At 54.2% G+C, this 20,315-nt stretch overlaps 1 protein-coding gene and 1 long non-coding RNA gene across 4 annotated transcripts in view; one reads left to right on the forward strand and one right to left on the reverse strand.

The window, feature by feature from the left end:
- The window catches only part of LOC132695230 (uncharacterized), a 23,080-nt gene extending 13,594 nt beyond the window's left edge, over positions 1-9,486 (forward strand). For both annotated transcript variants that reach the window (XR_014137975.1, XR_013556652.2), the window contains 2 exons: positions 8,005-8,074; positions 8,452-9,486. This is a non-coding gene — a long non-coding RNA (uncharacterized LOC132695230). The remainder of the gene's footprint in view (positions 1-8,004; positions 8,075-8,451) is intronic.
- Positions 2,475-19,235, reverse strand: FOXRED2 (FAD dependent oxidoreductase domain containing 2). Of its 2 annotated transcripts, XR_009616943.3 has the most exons (9): positions 18,001-19,235; positions 16,160-16,411; positions 15,766-16,029; positions 14,664-14,830; positions 11,568-11,733; positions 10,043-10,284; positions 8,018-8,188; positions 7,509-7,614; positions 4,209-4,322 (listed from the first exon to the last, which is right to left on the reverse strand). XR_009616943.3 is itself a non-coding variant. In XM_060656447.2 (8 exons), exons 1-8 carry the CDS (start codon positions 18,546-18,548, stop codon positions 4,075-4,077), a joined length of 2,058 nt encoding a protein of 685 aa, XP_060512430.2. In that variant the 5' UTR covers positions 18,549-19,235; the 3' UTR covers positions 2,475-4,074. The 2 variants fall into 2 exon arrangements, 1 of the variants encoding a protein (XP_060512430.2); XM_060656447.2 differs by lacking the exon at positions 7,509-7,614 and having other exon boundaries at positions 2,475-4,322.
- Between the last annotated feature and the right edge of the window lie 1,080 nt (positions 19,236-20,315).

The raw sequence follows: 20,315 nt of genomic DNA on the forward strand, positions 1-20,315 counted from the left end.
CCTGTCACTTCTTTTTCTAAATGTATTTATTTTGAGAGAGAGAGAGAGAGAAAGAGCGAGCGCACGAGCAGGGGAGGGGCAGAGAGAGAATCCCAAGCAGGCCCTGAGCTATCATTGCAGAGTCCGATGCTGGGCTCGGTCTCACGAACCCAGAGATCATGACCTGAGCCAAGATCAAGAGTCGGAGGCTTAACCGACTGAGCCACCCAGGTGTCCCAACGTCCTGTCACCTCTGCTCTATTTGCTGGAAGCGAATCACTCAGTTCCACTCACACTCGGCAGGAGGGGAATTAGTCCATCTCTCTGAGGATGTATCAAAGAGTTTGTGACTCTGTCTTTAAAACCACCACGACACAGTTTTGGGGATGCAGTCAGTACTCAATAAATGACTAGAAGTTGGAATTGGTTTAGCAGACAAAGTCACGTCTTGGTGACTCAATTGGCTACGCCCTCACTTTCATCAGACCAAAGGACTTGGGGGCTCCACAGTGGGTTGGAGATTACACCCAGGGAACCTCCACAAGAAAACGAGGATTTTTCTCTTTCCTTTTCTACCACTTGGGGAGGGGTGATGCTTCCAGAGATCTCCTCTCTTGTGCTGGGTCAGTCAGTCCAAACACTGCAGGGCAGGAATACACATCACTTAAAATTCCCTTCTCTAGACTGGCCATGTCTAGTCCCTTGACACTGGGTGCAGGGGTTTCCTAACTTGGGAGAGGGATAAAACCATGGGCACCCCTGGGACCAGGGGCAGAGCATGTCCCCTGGGAGGGTCACCACGCCCCCCCCCCCCCCATCCTCTCACCCCTAGCAATTTTAAATCCCAAAAGCAGAGATGATTTTTTATTTTTTAAAAAACGAGAGAGAGAGCGTGAGAGAGAATCCCAGGCAGGCTCTGCATTGCCAGCTCAGAACCCAACGCGGGGCTCAATCCCGTGACCCATGAAATTGTGACCTGCGTTGAAATCGAGAGCTGGCTGCTTAACCAACTGAGCCACTCAGGCATCCCCCCAGAGATGATTAAAAAGAAAGAAAGTATTTATTTCACTATAGAGTGTAACCACAAATTTGGACAAAAGAGAAAGGAAAAAAAAAAAAAGCCTCCACAAGCCTAATACCACTACTGTTAACATTTTGCGATCTGTCCTTGCCAGAGTCTCCCCTGTGGGTGGCTTTCTAGTTTTATGTAGTTCTAAGTAGTTCACAACTATAATTTCATGTCCTGCTTCTTTCCGCTGGACTTTGTCACACGTGTATCTTTACCACACGGTCTTCACCTCTGGGCGTTTTTGAGAGCCGCGTAGTATTTTGTTGGGTGAATGTCCATAGTTTGCTTGGCTAGTCCTTTTTCTCACTGGCACAGAGCCCAGCGCGGGGCTTGAACTCACGAACTGTGAGATCAGGACGTGAGCCGAGATCAGGAGTCGGGATGCTTAACTGACTGGAGCCACTCAGGCGCCTCTACCCCTTTAAGAGTCCCATTAATGAAATATGGCTGGGGTGGGGGTGGCTGGCTGTCCTGGTTGGTGGAGAGGAGGACGCTTGATCTCGGGGTTGTGAGTTCGAGCCCCCCATTGGGTGTAGGGATTTCTTAAGGAAAAAAAAAAAGGAAAAAAGAAATTTCACCTGAAACCAATATTACACTATATGTTAACTAAGTGGAATTTAAGAAACTTAACTATGGGCTGGAAATGTAAAACCTTTTCCTCTGGGGAATCATTTCATGGCTTCTAAACTTGGGACAGTCCTTTCTTTTGTCATAGCACCGCTTCTCCACCTCCAGTTTTTGTGTGGCTTTTTTTTTTCTTTTGTCTTTATTTTTGAGAGAGAGAAACAGTATGTGAGTGGGGTAGGGGCAGAGGGAGACAGAGGCAGAATCTGAAGCAGGCTCCAGGCTCTGAGCCGTCAGCACAGAGCCCGATGCGGGGCTCGAACCCACGAACCGTGAGATCATGACCTGAGCCGGACTTGGATACTTAACCAAATGAGCCACGCAGGTGCCCCCAATTTCTGTATGGCTTTTAAAAAACTCCTCAGGAATTAATTTCGAAGTATAGCATGAACTAGGGGTTTGAAATGAGATTTCTTTTTGAATTTTTTTTTTTAACATTTATTTTTGAGACAGAGACAGCATGAACGGGGGAGGGTCAGAGAGAGAGGGAGACATAGAATCCGAAGCAGGCTCCAGGCTCCGAGCTGTCAGCACAGAGCCCGACGTGGGGCTAGAACTCACGAACTGCGAGATCATGACCGGAGCCGAAGTCAGACACTTAACCGACTGAGCCACCCAGGCGCCCCTATTTTCTTTTCCAAATTACTTATCAGTTTTACAAGGAAAATACCAGGGAAGGCATCTCTAATCAGCTAACCCATGAAACCATGTCTTATGAAACACAAACAAGGCTGGCTGAAATTCTGATGGAATTCACGATCTGGCAGATGATGGGAGCAGATGTCACACAGGCGTCAGTGAATTATTTGTTGAAGCACCTTGAACTTTTATTGGCACAAGGAGCTTAGCCGCCGTTGGTAACTGGTTAGGTGTGTGATGTGTGTGACCTTACGGGACAGTCTGAATTCAAGGATTTGTTTTACAAAACGTTTTGGAAAAGGGCGACCAGGCTGACGGGCCCCATATCTGGTTTACATGTAATTTGTATGAACTATGGCGAACCCAGCCCCCTGGGGTTAGAGAGAGATCCTTAGATGGCTCAGCCCTGGACAAATGATGCCAAGTATCGTCCCAGGGAAGTACTCCCCTCCAGGCTCAGACTGCCGAGTGTGACTACTGTGACTGCACGACTGGAGGGAGAGGGGTCTGCAGACAAGCAGCGGGCCCGGGAGCAGAGGCTGAGAGAGGAAGAGGATGTTCCCAGAAAAGGGCCCTGGATCCAGAAAGCCTGTGTCCCTTGAATTCTGAACACATACGTGGACAGTAAGAACCAGTGAAGAAGCAATCATTTAGGGTCCTGAGCTTTGAAAAATCACCATGATTATTTTATGTACAAATGCTTTCCTTTCCATGATCTACTCCTAAATGGGACGAAAATGCCTGACAGGAGTGTAGGAAGGGAGCAGATCTCTGGGGAGGAAGAAGAGCGAGAAGAGGTAAGAGAACCAGAAAGTAATCGCATTGTTTATTGTACAAATGCAGTTGGAAATGCCTCCTTGCTGAGCCAGGCTCCGTACAAACAGCAGGTGAATCACCTCAGAAAGAATCCTCTCTGAAAGATAGCATGGTGACAGTTTTACAAAACGTGCTCGGGCAGGCCAGAGGCAGAGTGTTGTTCGGGATGCCAGAGGGCAAGGGCACGGTGCTGAGCAGGAGGGAAGAGAAGAGAACGCAGAGGTTGAAGATTAAGTCGGGGAGTGCAGTCTTGGGGCGGGCGCAGCTCTTGAGTACAGCTGCTCAGGGAGAAACCTGTTTAGATAAGGTGGCTTGGCAGGAGCTGTCCCGTCTCTGCCTGGTGACAGTGGCTGGGCCTAAGATGATAAACTGGGCTGGCCCCCCTGGGTTCTGGGAACAGAGGCCGTGGTGAGGTGGGCAGGGTGGAGGCCTCAGGGCCACCCCAGACAGGGGCTCGTGGGAGTCACCTACCCTCTCTGGGCTGATATCTTCATCAAGGGTGACAGTCCCACCTGCCTGAGATGGTTGAGGACAATAGAGCGTCTGCTTTATAAAGTGCCTGCCACAAACCCTTAGGAAGATGAGGACAGTTCCGCCTGTGACACGATCTGCAGGCGGGATCCTGGTTCATCTGAAGAGAAGACCAGAAGGAAATGGAACTGCTGGGTGCTTGACGGGGACAGAACTGAGCCAGCCTGGTGCTCAAGGACAGTCCACTTGCGGATGGGCCTGGCTGTGGGAGGCGACCCCCACTGGGAGAGGATGCTGTTTTCTGGACCCCGCCTCCCAGGCACCAGACCGGAGGGGAGACCACTGGCTGGCCTCCCTCAGCCTTGACATGCCCCCTACGTGTTCTCTTGGTCACTGTGACAACCTGAGTGGTCTTCGGCAACCACAATGGTGGGACAGAGGCGCAGCTGTGGGCCTGGGTGGGAGAAGGCTGGCTGTCACAACTCTTCCTTGTTGCTGTCGTGGGGCTGGAGCAGCGGAGGCCCTGGGGCCAGGGGGCCACCCTCGGGCCCCTGGGCCCTGTCCTCACGGCTCCTGCCCACGGTGGCATAGTCCTGCGGGAACCTGCGCTCCGCTCCGTGCCGCCGGAGGCTCTCAGTTCCCACAAGCCCCTGCGTTCTCAGGTACCCCTGCTGGCAGAAGGGAGGCAGCTTCTGGTGTGTTAGGGCAAACAGGAAGCAGGACTCTACACAGAAGCGAAAGGAGATAAATGAGTAAGATGGAAGATGAGGAGGGGCTGCCGACGTCCCGGGGCCTCACCCAGGCCTTGAGCTGGGAGCTCACTTTTGTGGGTACCTCCCATCCGATCTGAGTAGCCACGGATCTCGTCCCTCCCTGAGGTTCCAAGAATAGGAGGCTTCCCGGACATTCTGGAAGAATAAGGCTCCAAATGGAAAGCAAAAACCACAGATATGACTCAGCTCCTAGGGGTCTGGGCCCAACATGGTGCTCTGCAGGGAGCCAGCCCCAGCTGGGAGCTCGGCCACCCTGAAGCAGACCCCTCAGCCTTTTCTTCTAGAAGCTGGCCTGGCTGGGGCCAGGAGCTGGGTGGTCGGTCAGTCCTATTCTGAGCTCAGAGCTGCCTGCGAGGATTTATCCACCTCAGCAATATCTGGGTTGCACATACCGTGTGTAAAGCACTGTGCGAAGCACGGTGTTCTAAGCACCATGCGGGGCGGGTAGAGGAAACTGGCAAACCCTCGTCTGTACCACAGCAGAGAGTTGGCACACAGATCCAGTCTGCTCTATCAGGAAACAGCTGTGGATGTTTATGATCCAGAGATATGAAGAAGCCACCAGAAGAGCGAGAAGTAGTTCCTTCTGGGGAACGAGGGTGTAAGTGAGAAGTCTTTTAGCTAAGCGCTTATGTAACTTTCACTTACAAAACAGAAAAGACGAAACAGATAGGGGCTCAGTCTTCTCAGGGATTTAGAGACAAGATGAGAAGGAGCAAATGTCCAAAACTGTCTTGAGGCTTAGATCTCAAAAACAAAAAACAACCCCCTCCCTCCCCCCTCCCCCGCCCACCCCAAACAGGCACATTACAAAGGATGTTGTGAGGCTTGCATGGGTGAACAGGCTGTAGGGAGCTACACGGATAGTATTTCCTATTTTATTTCTGACTTATGCACGGACGGCCCATGGGAGAACGGCCCTGAGCAGGGAAGACCGCAGGTGCAGGGGAGGATGGCGGAGCGGCAGACTTTTGGCAAGCACCACCTTCCGGTGACATACGTCACCCCTTCTGCAGGGGCCAGGGGGCGGAGGAGCCCAGCAGAATCTGGGGCCAAAGCTAGCAGCTGCACATCAGCTAAGGGGGTCGAGGAGAGCCCGCTTCCCTGCCAGCTGGCCCCGAGGCGGGAGGACTCTTCCAAGGTGAAGGCAGTGAGGCTCAGTGGCTTGCAGTGCTGAGCGGGATCTGGGGGGTGGGAGCCAGGAGGCTGCAGGGCCCGGATGAGGCACTGTGGTGGCCGTGCCCCAGGGTGGGATACACTCCCTAACAGGCACGGTCGTCTTCGTGTACTCCCGAAACCTCGAGAAACAGGCAGGGATTTTGTCGCTGAGATCTTTAGACCTGTATCACGTAATTTCCTGTGCAAGCGCGTGGTCACGGTTGATAGTCTGCGGATGCCAGCCCTTCAAAGCTGCTTAGCCCTGCGTTACTAATTACCTCTGAGCATCTACGTATATTTAGACTATGAATTTAAACTATTGTTTCAAGCCATCCCTCTCTTTAAAAAAAGTGTTTTTTAATGTTTATTTTTGAGAGAGAGAGACAGACAGACAGACAGACTGTGAGTGGGGGGCGGACAGACAGAGAGGGAGATACAGAATCTGAAACAGGCTCTAGGCTCTGAGCTGTCAGCACAGAGCCCAATGCGGGGCTGGAACTCATGAACTGTGAGATCATGACCTGAGCTGAAGTTGGATGCTTAACCGACTCAGCCACCCAGGCGCCCCAAGCCATCTCTCTTAATATATGCATTTTGATTTCAAAGTTGACTGAGGCTGTTGAGAGGACACCGACCATCTGTAACCTGATTTGATAGCAATAGTGCCTGATATACAACTGATGTTCAAAAGATGTTTGCTGAACACAAAAGAGTGGATGTCCTAGGCATTCAGGGGGGGTTAAAAAAAGACAAAAATTTGGCTTGTCTCCCTCTGGATCGTCAGTTCTCCCTCTGGATCGTCAGACTTCTGTCAATGCTATCTTCCAGTTCATCAATTCTCTCTTCACCTCTGTCTAAAGCGCTACTTTATCTTTAGGTTGAGTTTCTAATTACACATTTTTTTTCACTTCCAGAAGTCTTACTTGGATCTTTTTGAAAGCTGACCAGTCAATTATATTTTTAAGAATCTGTTTGTTTCCTTATATGTTTAATTTTTTAAAATTTATCTTAAAGTTTATCTATTTTGAGAGAGTGAGAGTGAGTGCACATGCATGAGCAGGGGAGGGGCAGAGAGAGACAGAGAGAGTCCCAAGCAGGCTCCATGCTGCCAGTGCAGAGTCTGACTTGGGGCTCAAACTCCCCAACCGTGAGATCACGACCTGAGCTGAAATCAAGAGTCAGATGCTTAACTGACTGAGCCACCTAGGCGCTCCATTTTTCTTACATATTTTAGACAGACTTTGTCTCCTCTGTTTGTAACTGTTCCAATTCCCACAGTTTTTTTTGGTTTGATCCCACAGTTTGTTTTTTCTACTGACGCTCCCTCATGGCTATTTGTGTCCTTATATGTTAAGTGCTTTTTGCTTGGTGGGGGAGGGACACGGGTTCACCTTAACCTGGAGCTTCATCTGTGGGAATGTTTTTTTGAGTCCTAGTTTTAAAGTGTGTTTCTTCACAGAAGACTTGCATTTACTTCTGTGATTTTTGCACACCGATGGTGTGAAGTTTGGCCCCAAACTCACATGAGCGAGGCTTAGTGGTTAGAAACTCTCAGGAGAGGGGTGCCTGGGTGGCTCAGTCAGTTGAGCGTCCGACTTCAGCTCAGGTCAAGATCTCGCGGTCTGTGACTTCGAGCCCCGCATCAGGCTCTGTGCTGACGGCTCAGACCCTGGAGCCTGCTTCGGATTCTGTGTCTCCCTCTCTCTCTGACCCTCCCCCGCTCATGCTCCTGTCTCTCTCTCTCTGTCAAAAAGAAATAAAACATTAAAAAAAAAAATTAAAAAAAAAAAAAAGAAATTCTCAGGAGAGATTCTCCCTTACTCTACCCAGAGCCCAAAAGCATGAGTCTCCATCATCTTCTCTTGGGAGTGTTCTGTGCCTCCTAGTGGATCCACTGAGATCCAAGCTTATGTGAGAGTCTCTAAACAGACTTCCTACCCTGCTGCTTTACCTTCCCACCCGCAAGTGCTGTCAGTTACCCGGGCTCTAGACTACTGATAATTGGTGACAGACCATGTCCAGCAATGGCCTTATGCTTTTCTTAGCATCTGGCCTCTGGAGAGTTCCCTTTTTTTCCTGCCGGTTCTTTAAAAGTGACATTTGGGGCTCAGTCAGTTGAGTGTCTCTTGATTTCAGCTCAGGTCATGATCCCAAGGTCATGGGATCGAGCCCCGCATCGGGTTCCACGCTGAGCACAGAGCCTGCTTGGGATTCTCCCTCTTTCTCCCTCCCTCTGCCCCTCTCCCCAGCTTTCTCTCTAAAATAAATAAAATGAAAAAAAATTAAACAAAATGACATTCAATTCAGCAACTTCAGGTGTGCTGTCCTGGGAGAGATTTCTGCGGACATCTAGTCTACGCCGTGGATAACCGAATTCTCAAGTTTAGATTTCTAGATGTGAATCCTGAAACCTCAGGGGAAACGGATCTACCTGGTCTTCTTTCAACCTCCAGCTCACCGACTCTGTCCTTCTAGGAACTGAAGTTACCTGCATAGAAGCTTCGCAGATCGGTGTCCAAACAGTTCTCCAGGAAGCGCCTCAGAGGTAAGATGTGCCCCACCGGGGCGGTCCAGTCCGTCAAGAAATCTTCCACGATGTGGTGGATGGCTGTGGGCCGAGGCAGGGCCCAGTCGGCAGGGCGGAACCTCACCTCCTGCTCTGTGGGGACGAGAGGGGAGACGCGTCAGGGCCCGGCGGGCTCCCATCCTGGAGCTGACAGCGTGGTTCCCACACATCCCAGGTGCTTCCCGCGCTCCCTCACGCTCGGCTCGCCGGCCACACTCTGCGCTGGGCAGCGGCCGGCCTGTTCAACGGCCATCTCTGTGTTTGCAAGGTTGGCACGAGGGAGGGACTGGATCTGTTCCTTGTGGTATCGGAAAGCGGAACCAAGACTAATTACTTGCACTTGGTATTTTTCTAAGACGCGCATGGACTGAGGGCCACGGTGATTGCTTCAGAACTGCTCTTTCTCTGAGGAGACTCGGAGGCCCCGCGAGAAGGGTCTGGGGGCTCATCTAGTCTAGCCTCCCACCTGGTGTGGACTCCCTTCAGTGGTGTCCCGGACAGACAGCCATTAAGTCGCGACTCGACCATCCTCGTACTGGGAAACTCGATGTCCGGGGGCGATCCGTTCCACTGCTGGACAGCTTTGAGTATGAGTCACTCCTGATTCTGAATAGAAGCCTGTGCTCCTGTCACTTTGACCTGCTGATACTACCTCTGCCTGTTTTTAGAATACGTCTTCCCAGGGACAGCTCTTTAGTTTCTGGAGCAGGAATCGCGTTCCCTAGTGGGGAGGGGGGGTTCATCTGTTGGTAGCTACTCTGTGCCAAGCACCGTGCTGACATTCTGTGTTTTCAGTTGTTTTAAAGACCGTATCTTATTAAAAAAAAATTTTTTTTTTACATTTACTTATTTTTGAGAGAGACAGAGAGACAGAGCATGAGCAGGGGAGGGGCAGGCAGAGAGAGAGACACACACACACACCCACAGAATCGGAAGCAGGCTCCAGGCTTTGAGCTGTCAGCACAGAGCCCGATGCAGGGACTGAACCCATGAACTGTGGGATCATGACCTGACCTGAAGTCGGATGCTTAACTGACTGAGCTGCTTGGGTGCCCCAAGACTTTGTTTAAAAAAAATTTTTTTTAATGTTTGTTTTTGAGAGAGAGACAAAGCATGGGCAGGAGAGGGGCAGAGAGAGTGAGGGAGCAAGAGAGAGCGAGAGATTAAGACAGACACAGAATCTGAAACAGGTTCCAGGCTCTGAGCTGTCAGCACAGAGCCCAACACAGGGCTCGAACTCATGAGCTGTGAGATCACTGGCCTGAACCGAAGTCGGACGCTTAACCGACTGAGACACCCAAGCACCCCTATTTTATTTTTAAGTAATCTCTACGCTCAGTGTGGGGGCTTGAACTCAAAACCTCAAGATCAAGAGTCGGATGCTCTACTGAGTGAGCCAGCCAGGTGCCCCACGTTCTGTGTTTTTTTTTCTTTTAATCTCGTTTATCTTCACACAATTCTACTGTTAGCCCCACTTTACAAATGAGGAAGCGGAGGCTCAGAGAGTGTAGGTAACGGTCCAAGGCCACACAGCAAGGAAAAGGGCAGCCTGGGAACGCTGCCTGGCTTTTCCGCGCTTTTTATGCTGCACGCCTGTGTTAATCACGTCCAGCTCCTATCCCTGCGCCCTCTGAGAGTCAGTCTCCAGGTCCCCTCCCCCTCCACGCTCAGCCTCCCTTGGAGACACAGAGCAAGACCGTGGCGCCTGGAGGAGATCACGACACTCCACGTGTGGCCTGCCCAGGTCACGGTACGCGCCAGAACCTGGGAACGTCATTTCTCACTCATGGACCCTGTGCCTCGTTTGCTCTGTGGGCGGAGTCCCCAGTGCCCTCCCTGCCCCGTGTCCTCCTGTCGGCTGAAAGCGTTGTGTCAGGGCTTAGCGGTGACGAGGTAACGGGCAGCGGGGGCCGAGCGGTGTCGGGGGACAGCAGAGGCCTGGCTCACCGGTGGGGAGGTGCCTGTAGTAGTAGATGACGGGGTGGAGGAAGTTGGACTGCCACGCGTCTTCCGTGTGCCCCACGGACCGGTCATGAAAGAAGACGTCCTTGTCGGGCCCAGAGAAATTTCTGCCATACTCCATGTTGATGACGAAGAGCCCATGCCTGGCCCTCCTTCCTGTGATGGTCTCCAGCTGGGCCAGCATCTGCACGGGGAGCTCCTCCAGGTACTCAAATGCCGTGGCGTTCCTGGGGATAAGGGCAGCGCGGGCCGCCAAGACCCTCAGTGCCGCGGCAGAGGTGGGGCGGGCGCGCGCGTGCCTCTCGTGCAATTGCCTACGGGCTCTGATTGTTGTGCACACACCTCACTTGAGCCTTACTGTCACAGCTGAACCCCGACTTACACAGGAGACAGATCCCAGAAAACTCTGAGTAACCTGAAAGTTATCTGGGGAAAGGGTGACCCGGGCTGAGAGGCCAGTCACGGAAAAGCCCCGGGAGGGAGCCTGGGTGTCTTCGAGGGACCGGAGGGAGGCAGGCCGGCCTCGAGCGGAGGGGCAGGAGAAGGGCTGGGGGCAGGTCGAGGAGGGCTTGTGGGTGCCATGACGGGAACACTCGGTTTCACGTGGGTTCTCCCACTCGCTTTCTCCCTGAGAAGTAAAGGCCACCAGCCCCTGGAGAGTGCTGCGCAGAGACGAACGTGTGTGACTCAGGTTTTAAGAGGACCGCCCGGCCGCTGTGTTGAAAGCAGACCACGGGCAGAGGTGTGACGCTGTAGGTGGTTCAGGTGAGAGATGCTGGGGGGCTGGACCAAGGTGGCGCCACCGGGGCGGGTGAGGGGTGGTCAGATTCTTGACAGAATTTGAAGGCAGCGCTTACGGGGTGTGGGGCGAGTCGGAGTGTGGAGAGTGGGTATGGAAGAGAGGAGTCAGGGTGCGGGGTATCTTGTGCTGAGCACAGGCGAATTCCTCGCGTGTCCTTGAACTTGGCGAGCTGTCACCCTCCCTGGCTCTGGGTCGGGCTGCTCCCTCTGAGAGATGCCCCCTGCGTCTGACCTGTCCTCTGAGCACCCTTCTCCGTCCCTGCTCTGCCGTGTGTCGTCTGTGATCTGCCACCTGTCACTTAACTGATAAGGAGACAACACGGTCCTGGCCTGAGGGAGACCCTTCATCCGCATCGCTGCGGTTTACTGCTCATCCGCTCAGTGCCAAGTGCGGTCTACCAGTTACCTTTACTCCTGCCTGCAACGTAAGGGTTATTATCCCCATTCCGCAGATGTGAGAAAGGCTCAGAGAGGCTAAGTGACTTGCCCAAGGTCACACAGGCAGACGGCGGCAGAGCTGGGAGGCACACCCAGGTCCGTCTGTCTGTCGAGCTTGTGGTGTTGATTTCATTGATTTCCACCACCCCCCCCCCCGCCCCTGCCCCCGCCCCCTGAAGGCTTCACTTAGGAGGGAACCACTGGGCCACTCCATGCCAGGGATAGGCAGAGAAGAGCTCCGACCCGTGAATGGTGGAGCTGGGCTACTCACTCCTTCAGCAGGACGACATCGGCCAGCACGCCGAACATCTGGTAGAGCCCAGAAGCCTCGTTGATGCGCTGGACGATGGAGCTCGTCAGCTGTGAGACGGGGTGCTCGGTGGAGGGCCAGGCGACGCCATGGTGGCGATGCTCCAGCAGGCGGTGGACGGCACGCGCTGAAACGGCCAGGGGGAGGAACAGCATGCCATACTTCAGATTTCATCTTTCACCACCCAGAGGGACGCACGGCCCCTGCCAACTTCTTGGGGCTCAATAACGCTTGTGTGCGGGGCTCCAAAATGCCTCCGGCGGGGCGCCTGGGAGGCTCAGTCGGTTAAGCATCCGACTGTTGGCTTCGGCTCACGTCATGATCCCACAGTTTGTGAGTCCGAAGGCCGTGCTGGGCTCCGTTAGGCAACTTGGAGCCTGCTTGGGATTCTCTCCATCTCCTCTCTTGCTGGCCCTCCCCAGCTCTTACTCTGTCTCTCAAAATAAATAAACTTAAAAAAAAAAAAAAAAAAAAAGAACATGCCTTTGGAGCAGAGTCAGTCAAGGTTTCCCACCAAGGGCCAGATGGGCCGTATTTTGGGCTCTACAGCCCGGTCGGCTGCACTACTCAGTTCTGCTTCCGGCGTGAAAACAGCCCGAGTGGGTCCCTGAATGGATGGGAGTGGCTGGATCCGGCTCCAGGCCAGAGTGGGCCCGGCCCCGCTTTAGGCCCCCTGCACGTGGATGTCCCACGCTACCCCTCACAGGTGCTAGGTCAACCCTGGACCCTGAGCCTCCCTCTGACCCCGCTCCCCTTCCCGGGGTTTTGTTTCCCTCAGAGACTCCCAGCTGGGAAACCTTTCAGTGACTCCCGTCCTCCAGAGTCTAAATCCAAGCTGTCCCTAAATTCTACTGATGGAAGGACAGCACAGTGACAGCTGTCTGAAATGACAGGGAGATGTTCTGCCGCATATCTGGGGCTGCCGTGCACAGTTGTGGAATTGGGCTTGCTCTTCCAAAACAAATCAACACGATATCCAAATCCGAGAAAGGCAAGAACACAGACAGACCACGCGCGTGACGGGAGACTCAGCTCGCCAACAGTCACGGGAGAAGCTGTTTGGCCTCCCCAGACACCCGGCTCTGGAGGAAACGATGGCTAAGCTGAGTTTTGCACAAGGTCGAGGAACCGCACAGCCAGTGGGGTCTGGGGAGGGTGCCCTGACAAAAGGGGCCACAATCTTGGGAGAGCCTGGCACGTTCTGAAAAGCAGGCAAGGGACCAGTCTGGAAAGGTGAGCTGGCAGGGGCCTGGCAAAGCTTGGAATGGCACACCAAGGAGCTGGAGCCTTCCCCGGGGGAGGAGGGGAGCCACTAAGAGCGGCTTAAGCTGTAAGCAGGGGAAAGAGAAGATTTTTTTGTTTGTTTCTAGAAAGGGTGTTTTGGCAGGCAGCTGGAAGAGATACAGGAGGGGGCCAGGCCGGGCGTCTGGCCTGTCCTTCCGTGTGGTATTGGTCTGTGCCGTTCACATTTTATCTTCTGTTGCTTTCCTCTGCCTTACTGTTTGCTTCTGGTCTCCCGTGGGACCTGTTTCTCGGGTCTGAGCAGGATGTGTGGGCCACGTCACCCCTCCCCCAGCAGGATCCTCAGCCGGTAGTAGTGACCACACAGCAACCCAGGACTGCTTCCCATTTGCCTGGAGCTTCGTGGTTGGCTGTGAGCTTTAGAATCAGACACGTGTGCATTCATATTACCCTTCTTCCAACTGGCTCGGTGACTCTGGGCAAGTTACTTAAGTTCTCTGTGCCCCAGTTTCCTTATCTGGAAAAATGGTGCAGAAATAACAGGGGTGCCGTGAGGATTAAGTATGTGAGCTGGGGAAAGGTCAGGGGACCGAAGGAAGGAGGTGGGGGGTGGGGCAGGATCTGTCAGGAGAGCAGGTGCAGGGAGGGTAACGTGCATGGGAACAATGATGAAGGTTTTTTTTTTCCTGTAAGAAATTTTTTTTTAAGGTTTATTTTTGACACAGAGAAAGAAAGCGAGCAGGGGAGGGGAAGAGAGAGAAGGAGACACAGAATCTGAAGCAGGCTTCAGGATCTGAGCTACCAGCACCGAGCCCGACGTAGGGCTCGAACCCACAGACCGTGAGATCAGGACCTGAACCAAAGTGAGATCATGACCTGAGCCGAAGTCGGACACTTAACTGACTGAGCCACCCAGGCGCCCCAGGGATTTCTTATCGGGGAGACACAGCTAAAGGGACAGATGCTTCTCCTTCTGGGTGTGTGTGTTTGTACTCGATCTGCGGATATTTTGGCTTATAGACGGCAAACACTCTCTCTGGTTTCCTTCTCCGACAGCACCCATCACCCGTGGGCCATAAAATACATTGTCTGGAAATCAAACATGGTTATTTTTCCCTGTCAAACAGGAAGGATAGTCAAATGCAAAAATGAACATTAAGCCACTGGGAGTCATCAAATTAAACACGGAAATGCCAGGATGCGGGAAGCCTCGTGGTGTCTATGGCAGAGTCAACTGGTCCACATAACACTCACCATGCAACCAAGTACCCATCCAATAGCCCGCCTGAGGTGCAGAGAATTTATACGCTCACGACTGATTTAATTCGACCGCAATTTTGACTGAAATTTGTTGGTACCCAGAGAATCTGTGTGTAATGCTTCATAGCTACAGGTCCCCGGGTATTGCCTTATTTAGTCCTTACAACAGCCCCGAGGGCGGAAAGTTCACCTCGATTACATCTCTGATGTCAGGCCGTCCAGATGAGGCTTCTAGAGAGGTCATAAAGCCTCACCTCTCAGACCACCCAGCAGGGGAGGAACCCACATCAGCACCCCCCAAGCTTGGCCTTCTTGCCAATACCTGGTACCTCGCTGGCACGGGACTCAAGCATGTAACTTGCCAACTCCCAATGTACTTAACTTTCATACCTCATCTGACACTTTCCTAGACAAATTACTCAGACCACAAAAACATGCTGCCATCTGTCCCGGACAGATCGACCTATCGACTACTGATAAGCAATCTCATCGAGGCTGCTGGAAATCAGGAGTATGTTTATAAACCCTGGGGTTTATTCTCTCTGCCGGGCTCACCTGTGTATCGGAATCCATGAATGAAGCCCCCGGCCGATTTCCGGTAATCCACCGAGTGGCTGGCGGTACCCAGGACAAAGAGACCCCGGCTTCCTTTGGACTCATAGCTAGCTTTCACCAGCGGGTACTTCTTGCTGAACTCACCCCCAGAAGACAGTCGGAGGGACCTGTGAGCGGAAAGTGTGGTTAACAGAAATCACTGCTGTGTATGAAACACGTATGCTGCGCTCAGCCCTGAGCTAAGTCTAAGTGCTTTATATCCCTTGTTGCATTTAAACCACACCATGACCTTGGAAGGTGGGTATGATTATCTCCATGTAACAGACGAGGATAACCGAGGCTCAGGTTGAAGTTGGGGCGGGTCAGGGATGGGGCCAGGATTCAAGCCTGACTGGAGGCTTAGGCTCTGGGCTCTGACTTAATGGGATGGCAGTCTGGTTGAGGCCTTCCAGCTTCTCCTTGTCCGCCCGTGCTCTGGCCAGAGAAAAGTGAGACACTGGACGGATTCTTTAATACCAAACCTTGCCAAGGTACTGGGGCAGCGATGTCTAAAGCAAGGTAGTTCACAATCGTAAGTGACGTTGGCAGCCACCATTCTGTTAAGCATAGAACACGTGCCGAGTACTTTCTGGATTAATCCTCACAGTGGCCCTGTGAGAAAGTATGATCCCCGTTTTAGCGATGAAGAGACCGGACACAGCACGGTTAAGTAACTGTCCCAGAGCCCGCAGATTTGCTAAGTGGAGAATCTCAGGCCGACACCAGTGCCTGTGTCCTTAGCCACCTTGCAGCAAATTCACCATTTTATTCTGCCTCGGCTCATCTTCCCCTCTCTCCGGTGGAAGATCACAACGCAGAAAAAGACCCACTGTTGCTGCTGCTACCCGATGGAGGGCCTCAGGGCCATCGGTCCCTGTGAGGGCAGAGAGCTCATGTCCTGGGTGGGAGATGAGGCAGCAGCTACATCCACTGTGACGGCGCAGTCCTGAAAGCCGTTGCTGGCCCACTGGACGGTGACTCTCCACCCCTCCCCCCCCGCCCAAGGGGAGATATCAGAAGGGATTTGCTAAGTGATCCCAGCTCCTCCCCCGTTTGGACTCACTTGTCGAAAATGGAGAAGTCGAAGTTCCAGCCCAGGCAGCGGATGACCCGGTCGTAGGCCACGCGCATGGCGAAGTTGTCATTGTCGTCCTGGGGGAGGGTGATGGCGTCGGCGCTCTGGTTGCCTTCCTCCAGGAAGAACTTCAGGGTGACGCGGAACTTGCCCTCACGGTCCTTCACGATGGCCAGATCCGTCAGGTCGGACTCCAGCAACCCGTCCAAGGACTTCAGCTGGTAGGTGTCCAGCAGGCCGTTGTTGATGGCCCTGGGGCCCAAGGGAAATGCCAAGAGAGAGAAAGGAGTCCGTACAGGGGACAAGGAGGCTCAGAGGAAGGGGTGGTTGGTCCGGTGGGGTCAGGAAGGGCTTTCGATCCACAAGCAGCCACGCAGCATACCTGAGGTCTCCAACATAGTGGGTGGCCCAGGACAGCCGGACGCGGGAGCGACTCAGCATGTGGATGAAGTTGGTGACACCCAAGATGTTCTCTGCTGTCTCAAAGGCAGAGTTCCCCCGCCCCAGGATCAGCACATTCTGACCCTCGAAGTCCTTGGGGTCCACGGACACAGACTCGTATCCCTCCGTGTATTCGGAGCCCGGGAAGTCAACCTGGTTGGGGACCGACAAACCGGTGGCTACCAGAAGGACGCTGCAGGGAGGGGACAGAGGGAAGATGGCTTAGTCTCTCAGCTGTAAGACTACTACGTGAAAAGCATTCCTTGGATTAGCTGCCTGGCTCACCCGCCTCGCGCAGACTGCTGGCTCCTAAAAGAACACAGGAGAACGTCCATTCCTTCATCCATTTAGGGACCCATCCCCGAGTATCTGAGAGACGTGACCCCCACCCTCACTGAGCCCACCCTAGCGGACAGTCTCCTTTCCATGTTCCTGGGATGATCCCAGACATGAGAATCAACCTGACTCCCTGAGGTGACACGTGAGAAATCGAATCGTTCACCTAATTTTGGACACAGCCGTTAGGGCCACTGTCACCCTCAGGGGTGACAATGAAACTCAGTGGTCTACTTTCTCTTTTCTGACCAGCCTGGCAGATGCAGTAGTTTCCAGGAACTAAGTGTTCCGTGCATCAACTTACTGCCTAAAGCAACCGTGAGTTGGGGTCATCTGGCTTGCTTTCCAGGTGAGGAGACACAAGCCCTGCAGGCCCACGACAGCGGAGCCAGAACCTGAAACCGGATCAGCCTGATTCCCGAGTCTGGCCCTTCATACTGGTGGGCATTACAGTCCAGTAGGGGCACAGCCGGGAGCGGGATTCTGCGGGGCCTGCAGGTTGGTTTGGTAACAGGTGGTTTCAAAAACAGAACTTCTGACCCTTGTTCACGCAGCTCGGATCCGACGCCCCCATGGTGTCGCTGGGTTGTCTAAGTGCAAGGATCCAGGCTGGCACTACCCTTCTTTCCCCGGGGCTGTAACAAGCAAGGAGCAAGGCTGGGCCTCCGGCAAAAGGCATGAGAATTTGAACTCTGGGCACCTGCCTGGAGCCGGGTGTCAGGCTAATGGCCAGGAAGGGAGGGGGCAGTCTGGTATAGCAGAAACAGGTTTTGGGGGTCAGGAAGACACAGCCTGGGTCAGACTGCAGCTGGATCGCTTATAAACTGTGTGACACAGCGCCGGTTAATCAACTTCTCTGGGCCTCAATTCTTCATCTGTAAAACTGGGACCAGAGAACTCCCCGCCAGGGTCCTTGCGGGGATTAAATAAGGGCAGTGCGGTGCGTGACCCCGAGTTTGGGCTGTCTACACAATATCGGGCTTTGTCCCAAGCCAAAGCCAGCCAACACCGAATGCTGGTGGCACTGCCTGTTGGACCTCTCTTGTTCAGTCCTGAAATCCCACCGGGCCCATCCAACACTTGCTGGATGTTTTTCCCACAATGTATTTTGGGGAACACCAGTTCTAGGAGATGCTCTGCCAAAAGAGCTTTGCGGGTACATATGTTTAGGCAATGCTGAATGCCCAGTGCCAGAGTGCCACAGTGAACACGAAGGTCTTAAACACTGACAAATGCTGCAGGAAAGAGCTGGTAAGTATCTTCCACGCACATTTGGTCATAATTTTTTTGGACACATTTGGGCAACGTTGGGTGAGCTGAACCTCTTAGCACTGGATTTCAGTGGGAGCAAGGAGTGGCAGAAATGCGCGTATTCTCTCATTTCTTCCAAACTTACCCGCCAACCAAGGGGTGGCAGCAGATCGGCTCCGGGGCCAGGTTCCTTACCTGCACCGGTGTGCGTGGCCCATCTGGTCCGTCAGGATGAAGTAATGGCCGTTCCAGGCCTGCCGATCCTTGTTCAGAGTGACGTGGGCAATGGTCGTGTTGTACAGCACGTGGAGCCCCAGCCTGTCTGCGAAGTCATCCAGGTAGCGCACCATGTCGCCCGCATCGGGGAAGTAGGCGCTGGAGTAGTGTCTGAAGAGCAGCCGCGGGTCGTGGCTGAGCAGAGAGTTCCAGTCGTGGCGGAGGTTGAACTCGGCGTTGGCCTTGCCCGTGTGCCGCTTGTTGATGCTGATGAGCTTGCGGTGGCGTGGGTAGCGCGTGAAGAAGCTGCCGGGCCGCGGGGCGCGCTCAAACACCGCGTAGTCCCTCCCGGCCCGCTGCAGGAAGTAGGCCATCTGCAGGCCCGCGGGCCCGGCGCCCAGGACGCAGTAGTCCCGGTGCGGGGGCCCGGAGGTCGGGGCTGGGCGCAAGCACAGAGCCGGGTGCAGGGCGAAGGTCAGGAGCAGCCCGGGCGGGCCCCACAGCCTGGCCGCGGCCAAGAGGCTCATCCTGTGGTAGACCAGGGATGTGGGGCCTTGCACCCTGGTTGGTCCCTCCAGGACCGGGGAGATGGGAGAAGGGCTGGGGACCGAGAGAGGGGCAGGGGCTCGCCCACCGCAATCTGAAGTCGGGCCAGGACCACACCCAAAGACCCTCTGAGCTCATTTGCCTGCCTTCATCCTTTCAAGCTCGAATCTGGGGCTCCCCCCAGGCATCCCTAACGCCTCCATCTCCTCCAGGGCCTCGGTTCCCAGGGGCGCCACCCTCCTTCTTATTGCCATAGTAGTACGAGGACGGGTGTTCCCCCATTCCTCCCCTAATTTGAGGGTGCCCAGCACCCTTCCCGGGCCCTCCCCAGCTGAGACCCTCGAGGTACGCTTCTTTGGCCACGCCCCCGTCCTCAGGTCCTGGACCGGAGGAGGTGTGGCCTGCACGAGCCCCGCCCCCTCCAGGTGCCGGGCGCGCCGGGCTCCCCGGTCACGTGACAGGGATGCCCCAGAACACCTGTCGCCACGCGGCGCTAGGCCGCAGTCCTGCCGGCGCGGGCTCCCCGGGGGCCGCTCCCCACGCGTGCGCGGTGCCCACGTCTGCAGCACCCACTTCCCTGCACGGAGCGCGAACGTCCCAGCCGCACGGGAGGCAGCCCGCAGTCGACTGGGGCCGCGCTCTGCCCGCGGGTGCCCCGGCGGCCCCGCCCCTCCCGCCCGGCCAATGGCAGAGGGCGGGGGTCACGTGCGCGGCGCGCAGCACGCCGGGACGGGCGGGGGGGCCGCGGGCTCCCGGCGGCGCGGGACGGGCGCGCACGTGCTGCCAGCGGGCTGGAGCCGCCAGAAGCTGGTGGCGCTGGGGATGGCGGCGCTCTTGGGGCGCCGGGCTCTCGTTTTAAAGCTGTACGTCTCCACGTGTAGGTGAGGCACAGGGGCAGGTGACTTTTGGAGATAAACCCAGTTCTTACACTCTGCTATTAACGTCGCCAAAGACTTGTTGGCTACCCAGTTTGGGGAGCCTGGAAGCCAGGTTAGTGAAGTCAGGACAGAAAAAAAGAAATTAACAGGTGTTTGCTACAGGGTTTCAGTCCGTTGTTTGCAAAGTAACATCCGTGATTGGCTGACTGTCCCACCAACCCGGAGAAGCAGGCGATTCTGTTTTCCTACATTGTGTAGCCACTGGCCAAAATGGAAGTTTAGGAGCGATTTGCTTGAGACCACCCAGTTCGGTGGAACCTGGAATTCACCCCTCCCCTTTTACTCCAAATTATGAGCTCTTTCCAAGAAGTTTCTAATTCATGAGTCACGTGTTGTGTTCTTGGTAATGTTGTAAACAAAGGGGCCTGTGATAGGCCAGTATAGACGCAAATCCACTGCTAATTCACAGCAACTGGGTGTGGCTGAAGCACGCAACGTGGATGGATGGCCGGATGACGGAGAACCGCTTTTCAGGTGAACTGGCTGATGGAGGTTGGCTTTGCAGAGGTGGAATGTGGATTCTGCGTTAGATTTACAGGGCAGAACATATGCAGTTTTGAGAATACAGGAACCTTCAAGGGGGCGTTAAGCAGTTCGGTGAGACGGGGCCAAGAGTGCTCCTGCTTAGGGCAGTCATGCCTAGTGTGGAAAGAACTCTGCGGTCTAGCTTCGCATGGCTGGAGCCTCTAGTTAAAAATTGGCCCTGGGTCCTCTAGAGAAGTCTCCCTCCATCTCTCAGAACAACGTATCCACTAAGGAATGCCACTCATCTATTTATAGGTTGTGTCCACATCAGAGAAAAGTTCCATA

Source organism: Panthera onca, chromosome B4 (genome assembly GCF_046562875.1).
Source record: "Panthera onca isolate mPanOnc1 chromosome B4, mPanOnc1 haplotype 2, whole genome shotgun sequence".
Lineage (NCBI taxonomy): Eukaryota > Metazoa > Chordata > Mammalia > Carnivora > Felidae > Panthera > Panthera onca.

Coding starts and splice junctions, on each gene's coding strand:
- FOXRED2 (XM_060656447.2), bottom strand. CDS start 18,548: ATGAGCCTCTTGGCCGCGGCCAGGCTGTGGGGCCCGCCCGGGCTGCTC. Junction 11,734..14,663: donor TCATGGATTCCGATACACAG/GTGAGCCCGGCA, acceptor TGGCCGTTTCAG/CGCGTGCCGTCCACCGCCTG. Junction 10,285..11,567: donor GATGTCGTCCTGCTGAAGGA/GTGAGTAGCCCA, acceptor CCTTATCCCCAG/GAACGCCACGGCATTTGAGT.